General features: G+C 44.7%; 1 protein-coding gene and 1 non-coding gene across 10 annotated transcripts in view; both read right to left on the reverse strand.

The window, feature by feature from the left end:
* The window catches only part of ACACA (acetyl-CoA carboxylase alpha), a 280,609-nt gene that overhangs the window by 12,769 nt on the left and 249,614 nt on the right, over positions 1-18,226 (reverse strand). For all 9 annotated transcript variants that reach the window (XM_045773207.2, XM_045773206.2, XM_045773203.2 and 6 more), the window contains 2 exons: positions 13,790-13,967; positions 11,934-12,046 (listed from right to left, as the gene is read on the reverse strand). In XM_045773207.2, the coding sequence (XP_045629163.1) occupies positions 11,934-12,046; positions 13,790-13,967 (291 nt within the window). The remainder of the gene's footprint in view (positions 1-11,933; positions 12,047-13,789; positions 13,968-18,226) is intronic.
* Positions 5,752-5,939, reverse strand: LOC123777230 (U2 spliceosomal RNA). Its single transcript, XR_006775620.1, has one exon. It is a non-coding gene; the product is annotated as a U2 spliceosomal RNA (small nuclear RNA).

Genomic DNA, 18,226 nt, shown 5'->3' on the forward strand with positions numbered 1-18,226 from the left:
GTAATCAATACTGAAAATTTAGCTGCCTGCCTAGTAGAGAGTGGTAAGTCTAGCTGAAGGAGAAGTAGGTGACAGCCCCTGGTGTGGGGGACAACCTGAAGTGCTTTGTCACCAAAGCTGACAAATAAATACATGACCACAGGTGATGGGCTGCAGAAGAGAAAGGTCTATTTCAAGCATGTCCGTCTGGGAACAGGCCTTGCTTTTTATGCCACTATGAATCATATGCCATAAACAGCCTTGGGCTGCTGAGTGAGCCGTAAGTATTACAGATAAACACATGTTAATAGAACAGGGATGTAGCCACAGGACCCAGTTTTATTTTTACGAGGCTTTTTAGATGCCCACCTCCACCTCCGTTGTTTTTTTTTTTTTAAAGCCCATCACTACTTGAAAACCACAAGGAAGAGAGCTGATGGCTATCTCTTCTTGGGAGCTCACACAGGGCATATCACACTGGGGCCCTAACACTCAGCAGCCTTCTTTCCACACCAGGCAGAGCAGGGCTGTGGGATCAGATGAAGGCCCATCCATTCTGGGGTGGATCTGCCTAAAGAATAGATGGGAGGAGAGCCAACTGATTTCTTCTGAGATGAGACGATCTCAGTTGTAACACCCTAGACAAACATTTTTCCTTCTCTAGTAAGAGGAACACAGACTCCTTGGAGAAATAGCTGATTCCAGGGCTGGGGCAGGAAAAACAGAAGGTGAGCCTGGAACACACTGTCATAAAAAGCAAGAAAGCACTCAAGTGATTGAGACATGTTAAAAGGACACAGGAGTCAGTGTGAACGTGTTCCCACTGGCCAGATCTGAGACAGTCTGAGCATCAAATTCATCAAAAATAGGACAATGATATTAATTACCAGAATATTTATGGAATGAAATAACCTGTGAGTCCATCCTAATATAAATAATTAAATGGGGGAAGAGGGAAGGGAAAGTTCTCCCTTCCAGCAGAATATTTAATAGACGTCGAAGGAATGATAGAATTAGGAAATCACCATTTTACCACCATCACAGCACTTGATTCTGCCAATTATCAATGGGTATGAAAACTAGTGGGTGAGAGTTTGTTGAGGAACAGAATATTTACATTGTCTCAAAGTATCTCCTCACAAATTACTATTAGCAAACAAAACCTGAAACAAGTAATCACAATTACCATCACCAAGAGCAGGACAAACTTACATATGCCTCCTGATATGATGTCCTGATCATAAATAACACTTCTGGAATATTCCTGCCCAAAATGCATTATCTGAATTTAGCCATGGGGAAATAGAAACAAAACCCAGACTGAGGAACATGCTACAAAAAAGGGGCCTGTGGTGCCTGACTGGCTCGGTTGGTAGAGCATGTGCCTCTTGATCTTAGGGTTGTGAGTTCAAGGCCCGCAATGGGTGTAGAGATTACTTAAAAAAATCTTACTCCCACCAACAAAAAAAAGGTGGCCTGTATTCTTCAAAAAAAGGTCAAGATGATGACAGACTAAGTAACTGAAAAGAGGTTGCAGTGTGTGGTCTAGGGTTAGATCTCAGATCTGAACAACAACAAGTCTGTAAAGGATATTATTATTCATATCAAGTGACTTGATATGAACTATGAATCAGATAGTAGTATTGTATCAGTGTTCTAGTTCCTGATGTAGATAAGTGTCTTGTGTTACATAAGAGAAAGCCTGTGTTCTTAGAAACACACACTAAATATCTATGGATAAAGGAGCATGAGGTCTACAAATGACTGTCAGATGGTCTGCAGAAACTGTATGTGGGTGTGCTTGGAGAGAGTGGGCAAGCAAGCCCATGTACGTGAACACACAGAAACAATAAAGCGAATGGGACAAGATGTTACCAACAGGTAAATCTAAGAAAAAGGCATCAGAAGTCCTTTGTACTGGGGCGCCGGGGTGGCTCAGTTGTTAAGCGTCTGCCTTCGGCTCAGGCATGATCCCGGAGTCCTGGGATTGAGCCCCACATCAGGCTTCTCCACTGGGAGCCTACTTCTTCCTCTCCCACTCCCCCTGCCTGTGTTCCCTCTCTCTCTGGCTGTCTCTCTCTGTCAAATAAATAAATAAAATCTTAAAAAAAAAAAAAAAAGTCCTTTGTACTATTCTAGTAACTATTTGGTGAAATTATATCAAATGGAAAGTTAAAAAGTAAGCCAAGCTAAAGAAATGTTTTTCCTGGCTCCCTGATGCCTAAAATCAGAAGTCAAAGTTAATATCTGTGGGTACAGGGCACTATTCTAAGTGCTTTGTATCTATTAACTCAATCCTTACGACAACCTCAAAGCTGGTATTCTTACTATCCCCACCTTACAGGTGAGCAAACTGAGGCACTGAGAATTTATCTAACTCAACTCACCAAGGTCACAAAACTAGCAAGGGGCAAAAGCCAAGTTTCAGATACAGCTGCATGGCCCCCAGAGATTTGGGGCACTATGTTATCTTGTCTCTTCTTGCTTACTTGGGTCAGAGGACAAGGAAGTGCTTCAGTAGCAGAATCTCGTTCATTTCAGGAAAGGCTAAAGGATGATGGCAGGCTTCTGGCTGAAACAGCTCAAGTTCCATTTTAGTCCCATTCCGTAACTGAGACCAAGACAATGTCTCCAATAATTCCTGCTCTGTAGATCAGACATGGTTTCCTGGGCACGCCTAAGATTTTTTTTTTAAACTTTGTCCTAATATATATTTCTTAAAGATTTTATTTATTTGAGAGAAGAGACAGAGCACGAGCAGGGGGGAGGGGGGGAGGGAGAAGCAGACTCCCCGCTGAGTAGGGAGCCTGATGCGGGACTCCATCCCAGGACCCCGGGATCGTGACCTGAGCCAAAGGCAGACACCGAACTGATGGAGCCACCCAGGCGGTATGTCCTAATATTTTTGTAAACACTGATCATATTTACCACATTACATTTAAAGTATCTGTTTATAGATTACCCTGAATCAGGCATGTCTGTTGAATTGTTTCTTTATACCCCAAGTCCCGAATAAAGAGTGTGGCCCGTAGCATTACTCACTGAACATCCATCCTCCAACTTTCTTTACATTCCGCTCACCCACCTTCACGTTGCTATGAACACAGTGCTACGTGGATTTGGTTGCACTGTTTCAGAACACCCAAAGTGAAGTTTTTATGTGAGCCCAGACCTGGTTCCTTGGGTGCCAGGGTGAAACAGAAATGTTCACTTCGTCTGTGAGTGGGCAGTCAGCTCTCCATTAAACAAGTAAGCAGTGGCTTTAGACTCGTTCATTACAGTGCTCCAAGAACTTGCCCTTTTGATGCTCTTGGGGAGTGTTTAAAAGTTCATGTAGATGGCTTCTGCGACATGGGACCTGAAAGGCACTGGGCCTTTCTCTCTACATCACTTGCCCCCCTACCCTCCTTGTCTTCCACTTTTCGGTCTAAGGCTGCCCATGACTTAGAAATTATGCACACTTCTCACTAAGGGCAGAGTGCTTGGTATCCCCTGTGAATCACGTGACTGTATGTTTTACTCCTTAATCAGACGGTAAGTCTGAGCTCGGGAGAACACATTGTCTGCTCTTGTGTTGTAAGAAATAGGCCGGACTCTAAGTCCAGAGCCACATTCAGGCACAGCGATGCCCAGGCAGGAGACTGGTTGTAAGCAAGACTACAGTCTTACAACACTTCTGTACCGGCTGGCAAGCAGTCACAGTCCTAAGCACCCTGAGCATCCACTGCCCCCACCCTGGGAACTGGGGCCACTCATGCTCCAACCCCAGGGCCCCTGAAACCTGCTGGGCAGGCCTAAGATTTAAGGGTAGCTCCTCATGTTACTGTGAGATCAAGAACCAACAACAGCGGGTAAAATCACAGCCCGGCCAGGGACAAGGGATGGTAGGACCAAGGATATGGATGAATAGAAAGTTCCAGACCTTTAGAACATCCTCCCCCTGGGTAAACCACCAACACTGTGCTTACGTATGTGTGCACCCGCACGTGTACTGTATATGTACCCCTGTACCATCTACGGCGCACACCATTTACCGAGCACTCACTGTGTGCCAGGTGCCACACTTAGCGCCTTCGGGATCACACAGCTCGTAAGTCACCATGCACAATTCAGACCTAGTTCTGGTCAGCTGTTAACACTGCTGCCAAGCTGCAGTTGTCAATGTCACTGAGCGCTTTCCAAATTGCTTCACACACATCGTCTCTAATCCTTATAACAACCCAACCTTACAGACAGGGCATCTACTTTACAAATGAGAAAAACCAAGGCTCTGAAATGTAAAGCTACGTGCCCAATGGCATCCAGCTCTCACGTCGCAAAGTCTGGATTTAGACTTGGATCTGGCTATCTCCAAAGCTTGTGTTCTTCCACACGAAATGCACCCACATCGGCCAAGCAGCTATCCTGGCAGTGGCCACAGAAGGGCAGATCAGCTGGAGGGTTTGGTTCACTGTGTTAGGAAAGGAGTTAAGAGCACGGCTCAGCGCCGGGTGCAGAGGGCGAGGACTTCTGGGCTTAGGAGTATGGCATTCTGGAAACAAGGTCTTGGCTTGACAAAGTTGGAGGGACAGAAGGGTGGCTCCTGGACTAACAGAGGGCTTGTCAAGCCAGTCAAGCTATTCCAGAGCTCTAAAAGAGTAACAGACTAAACACCTGCAATGCTCTGGCCCTCCTGAGACTAGGAAGATCAGAGCATTCCCCCAAAGGTTGCCTTGTTTGATTCCTTCCTTAATGCCTCTGATCGCAGTTCAAGACCTACCTCAAAAAAGCATCAAAGCAAGGAACAGACAGATGTAGAGGACGTGTGTATTTTAAAATGCACACGAGAAAGTCAAGGATTTGTGTGCTTTAAGTGGGGGGAGAAAAGGTTTGCTAAATTTTATTTTCTAAAAATACGAGGCTGCTCTTAAGCTAGTTAGACCCTTGTGTAGCACACCAAGGGCCCCCCTCTCCTTGTACAGCAAAGCAGCCAGCCCTGGTAATGATTTAGGGGAGATTAACAAATATGTCAATGTCTATTTTCTGCTTAATTTAAAAGCGGCGTCTATAAAGATTTTTGACTTCTGAACCCTGTTCTCCTGAAAGAAAGAAGGTAAGAATGAGGAGGGGGATAAAGAGTGATTACCCTATCATTGATCGTTTGTCAGGAGCATTCCTTATTCACTGGACTATTGTAAAAAGCTAAGCTCTCGATCAATCCTGTAAGCTCCCTGTACAATTAAATATCTTGGAATGGTTTTCTTTCTTTTCTAGCCAGATTGCAGGGCCTCAGGGTTTTTAGGAAAGCAAGTCGTTGTGTGCGTGTGTTTAAGAATATGCTACAGGGAGGAAAGTCATTCTTTTTCTAGAATCCTACTTTAGGAAAAGGCTGAAATGGGAGAAGAAAGGTAGATTACTCCCATCTCTACCTTCCCCAAATAAAAAGTCCCCATGAACTCCCAAAAATCCAACCTTAGAGTTAAAAATATTTTAATGTAAAGAGCTGAATCCAGAAGGAGGGTATACTAGTCCGATCAAATAAGGAAAGCTAACATTACTGTGGTGGTACCATGTGCAGAAATGCTGAAGTACCTTTCCTTTCCTTTCCTCCTCACAAACACCCTCAAAGATGGGTACCTTACAGATGAGGAAACCGAGGCTCAAAAAAAGGAAGTAACGTGCTCAAGGCTGCGAAGCCAGGAAACTGTGGAGCTGGGATCTGGGCTTAGATAGTCTGGCTTCAGAGCCCATGCTCTTTTTAAATTCATTTTATATTTTTAAAATTTCCCCCAGAGTGGGTGCACGGTTCCTGGAAGTACTGCAGTAGCAGGTCGACAAGTGCAGTGGACGGAGCAAGCTTCTATTCCGTCTCCTAATTCCAAAAATCCGTTTAATATATTGTCCTCGGATGGAGGACGTATCAGATATTAAACTGATAAGAGATACTATACTTGATCTTAGCCAAAAGGCCGAGAAGCGATATAGAGCCAGTGCCCTTTAAATGAAACAAGTTAAATTGACCCACAAGTGTCCACAGGGCAGCAGCCTGTCAGGTGTTCCTGGGGCCAGGACATAATGAAAAGCCACGTTTCTCCTCCATGGGGTCAAAGCTGGAGAGAAGCTTCCGAGGAGAGACCTGATTTCTGTAGCAGGAGGTGTTTTTTACCCAGCCATGACACTGAAGGAGGGCAGGAGGAGGGGAGCCTCACCCTATGGACGGGCAGATCACATCCTATGGTGGAGGATTTGGGGGCAGGGGTGAGACCTTCAAAGCTCAGAATAAAAATCAGACTGGTAGGCTGAAAATTCTCCTCTCAGCCAAAGGCACTAGGTGACCTTGCAGAAATCTCTTGTGCTCAGTTTCTTGTTTATGTAACAACGATCCTAAGCTGGCAAAAAGGAAAAATGTTTAATAAAAGAATGTGATATTAAAGTGTTTTTTATTTTCTAGTTACACTAAGAAGCCTATGTAAATTTAAACCCAATTTCAACTTTTATGGGTCCTTCTTCCTTCTCTTAAGAAAGCAATTTGCTTTGATTGGTTAAATACTTATGAAGCCAAAGAGAAGGACGAGACCACTCTCCTCGCTCAACTCCAGAATATCTCAGATACAAGAACACACATCAGTACCTCAACCTGGAGACTGAAAAATCAGCATAAAAAAGACTGGAATCTTATTAAGATTCAGAAGTACAAACATAAGTAGCTGTTTAAAAGATCTGTGTAATCACATTTTTGATGTTGAAAGAAATTTCCCTGTAAAGATAGTAAGATAGGATGGAAAAAAAAACAAACAAAAAAACCCCTGCAAAACGATTTCTGTATCCATCACAGGTGTGCCTTTCTTTACACAAAAGCATTCTGGAAAAACTGAGTAAATCAGATCCTGTTTTAAATGCCTTCAGGGAGCTATTTAGAAGGAACCCTGCAGTGAATCCTTTGGTAAAGCAAATAATCCTTTTGTAATGGGAATAATTTCTCCCACCGTATCTAGTTTTTTTAAAATCCCATTTTCATATATCTGCTTTTCTTCAAAGGGGGCCACACCTATCTAAATATACAACTGTATTTGCATACTGATTTTAACAGCAATCCTCTCAGGGATGTTTAACCCTAGGTTCCTTGCAATGGTGTTAGTACTCCGCTGTTCATATTTTTAAAAATCATTACAGTAAACCCAGAGATTTCCAAATAGGAATCAAAGACTCTGTTACTGCCCCTGCAGCCCTGTGCCCCCACGCAAACAGTCCACGCAAAAGAGTCAGGAAGCCGCACAGAATTCTCTGAATTCTTGAGGCAGTTAAGTCTCAAAGTCTTTACTATTTTCCTTTCCTTAGTTGCTAGCCTACTCCCCCAGTCTAGCAGGTCAAGGGATGGCATGGCTCTGGGTCAACTGAGGCCAGGCAGGGAACAGGGTCTCTCAGACATATTCTGATGACAGCCCACAGGCAGACAGAAGCTTACGTTCAATTCAACAAAAATGCCAGCCAGGTCTCTCCGTCTGACAGAACTGTGAATCACTGCTTCCTGGGATGAGGCAAGCCCAAGTGCTTTTAGAAATGCAACCTGATGAATGGAACAGACCAAAACAGCCCCTTCTCCTTCCCAGAAAATGCTGTCACTATTGCACCAGATTGCCTCACACCGAAGACCTTGTAAATCAGCGTGATGAGGTGCGTGGCAGGATGCCGCTAATTCAGGGAAGAGGCACCATCCCATAATCTCTCCTCATGGGCCTGCCTCCCCCAGAGCCCAGCGCTTGGACGGCCATGGTGCCAAGTGAGGACACTGAGTGTGTACAAGAGTTGACAGGGCAAGAGGCCACTTCCCACGCTTTAGAACCAGAACTTCTTTCCCTTCCGCCTTTCCGGGCAAGAGATGCTGCTTTCTGACTCAAACAAGCAACTCTAGCTCTTTTCAGTTTACAACATTTTGAAGATGGACACAAGTGATGGAAAAGCACACACAGCTCAGATACTTCGATCACTTCTGCCAGAAAACCAGCTTAACCCCAGAATCCCCTTAACCCAAGGAAGTGTCCTTTTCCTGTTATCTGGATGCTAAAGAGAAGGCTTGGGAGGAAGGCATTCCCGTAGATGTCTGCGGACATATCTATCCTCACCTGAAGCCACAATACTGCCTTGGGGAGAGGGTGTGCTGGGTGGAAGGGCCGGCGCGGGCCAGCCTCAGCGCTCAGCCGGAGCTGCCCTTGCTTGAGTCAGACCGTCCCTCTCAGGGCGTGCTCCATGTGGGCACAGCCGAGCCGCTGCCTGGCAGGCTGCCCGGCTGGCTGGGAACAGGGCCACGTTCGAAACGTGTGTCTGGAGCAGGATAGCATCTCACGAAGTGGCTCCTTTGCCTAAAGACTGTGTTGAGGAAGAGGGACGGAGGGGAACTTATGATTGCTTCACGCTTGGACTGGACAGCGCTCGCTCTCTCTCAATTGATTTGTCATTCCCTCCTAGCACAAGACGAGGGTAAGGATCCAGGAGAAAATCTCAGGTCCTGGCGTCAAGAGGCCAGGCTAGGAAGGCCATCTTACGCTGCGGCCACTCCCTGCTCCTGGCTCTCTGAGGAGGCAGAAGGATGTCAGGGAGACACGAAGAGGCCATGGACGGCTGGGGCTCTATTTCCAGAGAAGGAATTAAATTTCCTTAAGGTAACCAGACTGGTAGGATGTTATCTGCCCTGCACGGACTCTACCAAGCCTGTTCTGAGAATCTGGCAGTGCAACACTATGGTATTTGGGCTTATATCACATTTCTTTCTCTCTTTACCTCTATCAGGAATCAACGTATGTGCTGTGTTCATGCTCTATGATAATCATGTAACGACAAACTAGTAATTCACCTTCTACCCAAAAGAACTATATAAAATGACGAAAGGTCAGCTTTTAAAAATAAGAAATCCAAAAGAGATGAAGTTAGCGGTTCAGAAATTAAATATTACTCATTATCCTTAGAGAATAAATAGTAATTATGTTTTTGAGCGCAGTTAATCAGTTGTGCATTGGTTTGTCTAAGTGTTCTGACAGCATGCTCCCCAGTGCAGAGGCCGATCTGGGAAGAGACTGGGAACATAAGGTAACATCCACTCCTACAGGCTTCTTCCTGAATCAGATTTTTCTCAATGGAATTGGCTTTAGATGACAAAGGGAAAGAATTCCTGTTTAGTTTTGATCAGGCTCAGTACTCAGCTGAGGTAAAATCTGGGGAAATCCTGAGAAAAGTAGAGCACAGGGAACTACAATCCCATTCTGGGCTCTCACGTACATTATTTTGTGTCTTATGATTTGAGTCTTCTTTTTGCCTTACCCTCTCAATCTGGAAAATGAGAGGTCATTTTCACCCACTTTGTGAAAAAGCACCTTGGCAGTCTTTGGTTCTAGGCACTGATTGAGAAAGAAGCCAAAAGCCGAAGCAAACCCCAAAGAAGCTGAGTTCCTAGCATGTCCTGTAACACCCCTGCTGGCCTGTGACCCCACAAATACACCTGGTATGTATGATCTCTCTGAAAAACCACAATTGCCTGAGGGACAACACCACTTCTTCTATTTCTTTCGTATTTCGTTTCCTATACCACTTGTTCCAAAAGTAGACCCATGCCACAGAGATACCAAACGTGGCTGCCTGCTTCTTCTGACGATTCGTGTGGGAAGGAAATGACACCAATCCCCATGTTTGAAAAATGCTTCGTGGATTCAAAGCGAACGCACATTCGTCTGATCTTCACAGTGGCTAGGCTGGGGGCGTTATCCCCACTCTTAGATGAAGAAGCTAATGTTTGGAGGAGTTAAAACAATTTACCTGCACGCAACCTAACCGAAACTTGTACATGATTATTTTTATTCTAGATCCACTCTCGCGTTCCCGCCCTGCCCTGGGCCGGAGCCCGCTTCCCATTTAGCAGACTAAGGATTCTTTCTCTAGTGCCATTTTGGTCAAGGTTAAATAAATACGGTTTTCTTCAATGTGGAGAGGAAATTGATAATGAGATGATTTGTAACAAATGATTAAACGGCCATCACTTGGGAATCTCCTCCCTCTCCCCTTCCTGTATTTCAAAAGTGAAAAGGTGCTGGGTGAAGGTGGGAGCGATATCACTTTCCTTCAAGAGAAAGAAGCTTCGGCCCCACACCCCTCACCATCCAGTGGTTCTGCAAACAGATGTCAGAGAGGATCCCTCTTCCTACCACCCAGTTACTCTGAAGGGATGATAACAGCCATTGGGGGGTTAAAAAGAGGCAGTGAACCCCCAGTTAATGAGTAGGAATTCAGCAGGCAGTGTAAGATAAATGGAGCTCTCTCTGCTTCTGCTAGAGTCAGCATGAACTGCGGCCCTGCGGCTTGTTGGTGGCAAATGGAGTGCGCGAAATATCAAAGGGCAGTGATCCAGAAGAAGACCGACTTTGACAAATTTTAAATTGGCCAGAAAGAAAACCAGCAAAAAAGGGGGGGAAAAAAAAAAGAAGAAGAAGAAGAAAAAATGAAAAAAACAAAAAAGGAGAGAAAATTACACAATTCACTGTGTCCTGCAATTGTGGCACTGCTGCCTTTGTACAGAATTAGTGGTAAAAACAGCAGCGACGATTGCCTGATGCTGGGAGCAATTATGAGCCATCTAAGTGAGATGCTTATCAGTGGCCGAAGCTTTTAGAGCTCTCTCTCTACACAGTTGTGAGTAACTTGCTCTCGAGCTGCAGTTCCTTTAATTAAAGTGTATAGGGCTGGTCAGAAGTAATTATCCTGTTTGGTGAAGAAAGAGAAAAACACCACCTCAACAATTCTGGGTGGCAATAGATTTTAGAAACAGCTTTGCCAATTCTTGTTGTATGTGTGCGCTTCCCATAAAAGGATCAGGCCAAGATGGGTTAGAGTTATTGGCGGTTGTTACCTAATGGCAAACAATGGGACGCACACAGGGTTCATTAGAACCGCAGTCACTGTGTTTGGCAAGCAAGCTGGCTCAGCGCTCCAAACTGCCGGGATGTGCAGTCTCTGGAGTGCAGACAAGCGCTTGGAAATTTTTGTGTCTCTAGATGGTGAGCGTATAAAGAGGCTGCAAATAGTACTTTATTAATTAAGTTACTATTTGAAACAAAAAATGAACTAGCACCTCTCTTTTTTGTGCCTTCCATTCACGGAGTTTCACTACCTTTTAAAGCCAACCACTACGTTCTTTTAGAAAAACAAAACCAAAACAAACCAACAAATCAAAGAACCTCAAGCAATTATCTTCACTAACCATACACGGCAAGGGGCTCGATGGGAGATCTGGGCAGAAAGGTGTGTTTTAAGGGACCTGAAACTCATTTGGTCTCTGGACTCAACACAGGGCTCCCAGGGTTCAGGCCTATGTGCAAACTGCAGCGTCTTCCAAAGGCTCCAAAAACAAACGAGCAAGAGAGTAGTGGCCGGAAGCATCACGCGCCAGTGTTCCCGGGCTACTGCTGCCACGGCCTCTGTGTGGAAGCGCACAGGGCACAATCTTTAGTTGTTTCTCTAGCTCGGGATGGCCCCCGAACACCACCTGGGTAGGTCTCCAGCTTCTCTGTCCCAGGACACTGACTCTCACATCCCTCAGAAACGAGGCAGGCTAGTCCAAAGACATAGACAGAAACAGGACATTGAAGCCTAGCATACTCTCTGCCTGATTAGGCTGCCCCCCCGACAGCAACTTCTAGCTAATCATTCTTTACAAGGACATCCACACGGCCAGAAAGATGGGCTATGTGCATGATAAGAAAATACCAGAAGAAAACTTGGGTGACTTTTGCTTTTTTTAGGTCCCACTTTCCCTCCTATTACATACACTATTTCATTCTACCAGGGCTCTTACCATATAGAGGACAGTAAATAAAGATTATCATGAATTTGATCAAATGCTTCAGTGCCTCCTCCCCTGGCCTATGAATGCACTCATTACAAATCAGCTGAATGGCTCATTGATTTGCCAGGAGGACAAGCAGACATACCCAATCGCTCAGCCAAGCGAATGTAGACTGGGTCCACCCGACGCATGGTTTTCACCAGATCCTTTCTGCGGAATTTGATTTCTACTGTCCCCTCTGGCTCCAGAACTGATCCCCTGGATCCAAGAGAAACAAAACAGAAATAGAGGCACTTTAAAGGAAGGAGACAACAGAATGAGGCCGGTTACAATTTGCAGACCGGGAAATAGCTTCATTATGGTTTTGGCCACCCATGGCTCACAGAAGGAACCCCGGGGAGGGAAGCAGGCATCAGAAAGTGTCTATGTGGGGTGTGAGAAAGGCCAGGCAAAAAGCAATTAAAATAATTCTCATTACCACACCAGTCTACTTCCATCTCAAAAGAGGAATACAGATTCCACCATCTACAGCTGATAAGGGTAACAGGAATCACATTCTTTTCCAGGAAAAAAAAAAAAGACGATGTGGGCACAGTGGCAGGGGAACAACCTCTAGCACTTAGTCTGTACAATGAGGGGTCAATGCCGATGGGTCCCACACACAGCGGTCAGTCTGCTGGCAGGATCCCCACGGGAGGGAAAACATTCTGCCTACCGCTATGGAGAGGTCTCAGGGTCATTTCTAGTTTCTAGTGCATACTGATGATGTCCTATCACCAGGAACTTGACAACTTAAAAAACAACCACCACCACCTTTTACATTAAGAAAAAAAAATTACAGCTAATACTTACTATGTACATGGCACTGTTCTAAGTGCTTACATATAAAGCTTCATAGCAATCCTATACGAGTCTGCATCCCCTATGAGGGAAGCAACGAGTATCCCTCAGCTTACCGAGGAGGAAACTAAGGAAACTAAGGGCATTAAGAGACTTGTCCAAGCCTAACACATGACAGGACTGCACCTGCAGTCAGGTGGTCTTGTTCCACAGTCTGCAGAGGAACTGTCTGTGATCTGGTATCAGATCAGGGGCTAGATTTGGATTTAAAAATAGTAAGTCCCTCAGTACAGACAGCTAGCCTAGTGATTTTGCAATAAAACTACTGGACTCTCCCAAGCAGCTGTTGAAGTAGGAGGCTAAAATCACGGGGAAAGACAGAAACAGGTACTCTGATAAAATGATCGGATGCAGGAATTGGCATGGAAAATGTCAAGGAAACACAATGTGAAATTTACCTGTTTTGGAAAGGGTTGAAAACAGATTATGAAAGTAAGCTGGATGTGGTCTGTTTTACTTAAGTATTTTCAAGGACCACCTCCCGACAAAAGCCTGGGACTTTCTCTTGCAGTTCTCTGGGTGCTGTGAGCACGGTGCTCTCCAAGGCTTCTAGAATGCCAGAGTGAGCAGCGCTGGTTTGGAGTCACAGAATGTGGGTGCTGTGGGGGCACCTCAGTGGCGAGCAGCTCATCCCACAGACAAGCAGCAGCGGTCCAAGGAGAGTAAGGCTGCTTCAGGTTCCTCGCCAGCCAGTGGCAGAGCTGGGTGAAGACCCTAGAACTCCACAGACTAAGAATTTAGTCCTTCCACTCCAACTTGCCTTGAGCTCCCTCTGTCACATGTCTAAGAAAGAGAGAGTCATCAGGCCTATCTGCACAAGAACAGGAGAGACTCTCTCCAAGTCTCTCCCAGTGCCTGGAATAGAGGACATTTTGGTAAAAGAATCTGGGCTGTGGGATCCCACTGGGAAAGCCTGACTCCCACCTGCTTTCCTTCTCATCCTAGCAGACACTATTTAGAAAATCTCTTTCGCTGACCTTGGAGACCTCTGGGAATAGACAGATTCAAATAAAGTTCTCTTGGTTATGATGTTCTCCAGGAGGAAACCAACAGTTAGAGGATCCCTAGAGGCAGGGAATGGAAATGAAGAAGGAACGCTACCTGCTCTCTCGGTCAGCATACATCTCCATGTGCCGGGGGTTGATGGTGGGGTCGATCACAACCCAGGAGCCCCCCCGGAGCTCAGCCTGAGGAGGAATGTACACCAGCACCGGCTGGGAGCACTCCCGTAAGCTATCCACAATGTAAGCACCAAACTTCAGCACTTGGTCGTACATATCTGTGGAGAATGAGACAAATCAGAAATCGTGAAACAGTGCTTCCAAATATTGTTCACATCATGGCACACACAGAAAATAACACAGTGTGCCTCCACGAAGAGACTGCTCATACCAGAGGTGACAGGCCTGGGGGTTCAGCCACCCCAGGTCCTGTCCGGCCACCCGGAAGACTGAGAGGAGGGGTATTTCCACCTGTATTCTGTTCAAGACTGCAGGGGATCTTCAAAAGCACAAGAGAAGTGTACTGTCTTTCATAAGACACAGTGTGCAAGCCCTATGGATTGCCTATCCACTTTATAGCCTTTCTGAATTGCTGGATTCGGGTCTCATCACATTAATTCACACTTGCTCTACAAATGCTGAGTATTTTTCATGTCAATATGTGATCTCTCTCACTACATTAAGTTTTCTGAAGGAAGGAACTATTCGAGCTCTTTTCGAGTCTTCTCGTGATACTTAGAATATGATAAGCTCTTAAAATGTGCAGCTAATGGAAATGAAGCCTTCAAAAACGGCCTCTTTCCTCTTTGTATCCCCAGTGTCTCGTCTGGTGCCTCGAACACAGTCAGTGCTCAGGAAGCGTCTGCTGAAGGAGCGGGTAAACGCATACACACGTCGGAGAGAACACAACCAGAAAGAACAAATTCTTTCTCAGGGCATCAATGAGAGAAAAAACTGAAAATGCATATGTAGTTATTGGAAATGTCACACAGCCACGTAAAAACAAGAGTCACCTCTTCATTTTGCTAAAGAGCACACCTTGTAACCCGCCAGGGCCAGGAGCAGCCTGAAGAAAAGGCGCCCTGGTGCATCAATAAAGTGAGTCCTTGGAAAGTAGGATTGGTTATCATTTATTTCCCAACAATTTATGGACCTCTTCCCATCTCCTAGCCCCCTGAAGTCTACACATGGCTAAAGTTTTAGGTTTATGATTCTAGATGTTTAATGAGCACTTCAGTGGAACCACAATGGATCCTTTCTAAACACCAAATAACAGGTTCAACGGAGTTCAAACTTTCCTATCAAAGCAAGGATCTCAATTTGGAATAAATCAATTCTGGAAATCCAAAGCAGAGAAGCATTTTTCAGAAAGTTAAGAGCAAACCCAAATAGAAAATGCTTTCATTGTAGTTACTGGCAAATTAAACTGCCACCTTCTCCAAAGTAAAAATGGCTCTCTCTGTACAAACCATCAGTGAGCACACTTCACCGCAAAGTATATGCCTCTCTCCATTGCTGGGCCTGGCCGCTCTGGGACGGCTTCAGAAACTCCAAAAATTCAGAAGTTGCTCCAAGGAAAAACTCCCTACTCTATGAGGAATGTGTATGGTCACATACCCTGTATATATGATCAGAGCAAAGACATTTATTCCTTTGGGAGGAAAGCAAAGACCAAAAAAATTTACTGCTAATTACACAACTGCTGTATGAAGAGCAGGAATAAAGGACTTGAAGCGCTTTACGCTAATTCTGCGGTTATGAAAATAATTGCTCAGTTCAAATTATTTTAACTAAATTAATTCTTTAGTGGATATTTCAACCAGTGCTACATAATAAAATAATTGTGTAATTAGCAGTACATTTTTCAGTGTTGCCAAGAGTACAGTCTCAGTCTCAGAACAAGTAAGAGAAAGGAGTGGCCCTCGGTGGTATTGCGCGCAGAGAAGAAATGGAACGCGGATAAAAGGAGAAAGCGAAACAGCAGAAAACAGTGTGCAAAGTCATCCTATGTGAGAGGAAAAAGTAAGCAGAGGGAAACGAAGATAGTTTCCAGGCTCTTCCCTCACTTCTGTTTGTTAAAGATCTAAATTAAAATCTGTCCGTACTACCTACGATGAACAGAGCCAGCCCCTAGAAAGAAAGGAAGGACTTTATTTAAAATGTGCGCCCACTTATTTAAATTTAAAAAAACCCAAGTTCGTAGGATATGCAGTTTGGGAGGAAGCTGAATCTGTGTGCATTTTTTGCTGTTGTGAAATGAACTTTGGTCTCTCTTTTTCATCACCATGGCTAATTTGCTGTGCACCATGGAGCATGATTTCAGATACGTACACATATGAATCGTTTAATCATTAGAAAACCATGTTCTTACATCCATGTTACCGGTGAGTAAACTGAGGCTTAAATAAGTGAATAAACGGCAGAGGTTTATATTAACCCAGAGGTTATATTAACCCAGATCTTTTGGGCTCTGAAGTCCACTTTCCGTGACTTCGTTCTTACTGGGAGGAAAGAGCATGAGGCTGAGGTAACCCGCTTTCCGGCATCTGATACAATGGCTGAGTAAAATCAAAACCAGAAAAGAGACTGGAATAAATGACTGAAGATTTGTAAAATTCTCCTGGATGTTTTTGTATGTTCGGAAACGTCAGCAATTGTACTGATGACACTACTAGCTACCTGAAGGGCTTGGGTCTGACTGCCGAGCAATTATCTCCAGGCCCCATGACTGTGAGTAGCGAAGGGGTATCAGGCTTCATTAAAGCTGACAAACTTGGGACCGCAAACAATGCCTCCATCTAACCTAGAACACCAACAGACCTGCAATCCAACCGTCAAAACACCCAAAAGCAACAAAGGCTATTAAAATATAAACGGACACACGCGAAACAAACTGTACAAACAACACGCTCATGATGAATCACAGCGGCCCCAAACCACACATTCTGAAAGGCAGGTTGAAGCACCGGCTACAGTCTGACACACGTTTGTCTGAAATCCCTTCACATTTGAGACAGAGCAAAAAAGCACAGCCAAGAGTCGCAGGGGAGAATGTATTCCCGGGGGTTTAGGCTAGACCTCAGTCTAGGGAATTTTAAAGCTATGCATATGCTGACTGCCAGTTCTCAGGCCATGAGAAAAGCAACTGAGAATGGAAAATACTGATAGGTTCTTCAGTGGAGAGGCGGGGGCTTGGCACTTCCTAAGCACTATGAGCAAAGCACATCTGCATATGCTCACACAGCCTTTCCAGGGTGTTCTCAGCATCCAGGCACCAACCCTGCCTAGGGCCTGCATTGTTACACAACATGGATAAACCGTGGCAGCCACATGCACCAAACAAGGGAGCAGGGTGGTAGGGTGTTTCCACAGTGCCCCATACTCTTGAAACTGGAACAGATCTTATTGGCTTGGGGCAAGATTATCTGTTAGAAGCTGAAGGTAAACATTAGACACACACAAGCCGCACATACATAACGTGTCTCATCAGTTCATTATGGCCGGCTGACACAGTATTTCGACAACCGAGTAATCAGAGACTTTAAAATAGACTTTCATTCCAGTTAAAGTTTTCAATAAATGTTTTTTTATTGTTATTTATAACCTGTCCCAGGAAAAAATAATAAGTATAACATGAAAAGCCAACTGAGAGTGACCCTGTAGCACCAGCAGTGAGGCAGCTTAATATCACTGGGATTTGCATCCTATCAAGCTATTCATGCTGAGGCTGGGACCCTGGTGCTAATTTCTAGTAAATTTCACGCTTGATGTCTCCCTGTTGTGGGTCATTGCCGGTTCGTCTAAATAAACTGCTTCCAAATGGCTCTTCCATCTAAATATTCAGCCAGTTTTTATAATTTAATTTTGCATTATGCTGAATAGCCTTCCGGCCAGATAGAACTCATTGGAAAAAAAGCACCAATACCATCTTGACATACTTTTATTTATTTATTTATATTTTTACTGCTCGAATTAGACCTCCTAGGCTGACTAGTAAAGAGTTTTTTTTTTCCCTCCACTAATGTCAATTTTCAGCATAGCAAGAGCTGTCTCTAATCTTTTCCTACTCATTACACACAATTTTGGAGTCATTTTACCCACAGTGCAGTCGGCTCCTGGCTGTGTGTTTGTGTGCACTGAGGGATGGCATAATTGTTTATTTTCCCTCCCTGCATAATCCCCAGCCAGTATTGAAACCAAAACTGCAAACATCTCCCCAAGGGATATGGAATGACTCTCAGCTTAGGTCCCTTTACATGAGATAATATGTAGAAAACATCCTGACCTGTATGTAAATATGAAAGGCGATGTTCTTTCCCCTCCTACGTTCACACTGATCTCTATCTTCCCCAAAGCTTATTTATCTTAAGTGATGTGTGAACGGATGCAGCAGCACCAAGATTCAGAAGGCAGAACTGGCCCTCGTCTATACCGGGCCAGTAACTCATTTTTGACCAGGGGCAGGGGAGTAGGGGGATGGGGAATTTATTGTTTAATGGGTACAGATTTTATGTCATGGATGATGAAAAGGTTTGGG

The sequence above is a fragment of the Ursus americanus genome, chromosome 23 (assembly GCF_024610735.1).
Source record: "Ursus americanus isolate L20-20 chromosome 23, mUrsAme1.1.p, whole genome shotgun sequence".
Classification (NCBI taxonomy): domain Eukaryota; kingdom Metazoa; phylum Chordata; class Mammalia; order Carnivora; family Ursidae; genus Ursus; species Ursus americanus.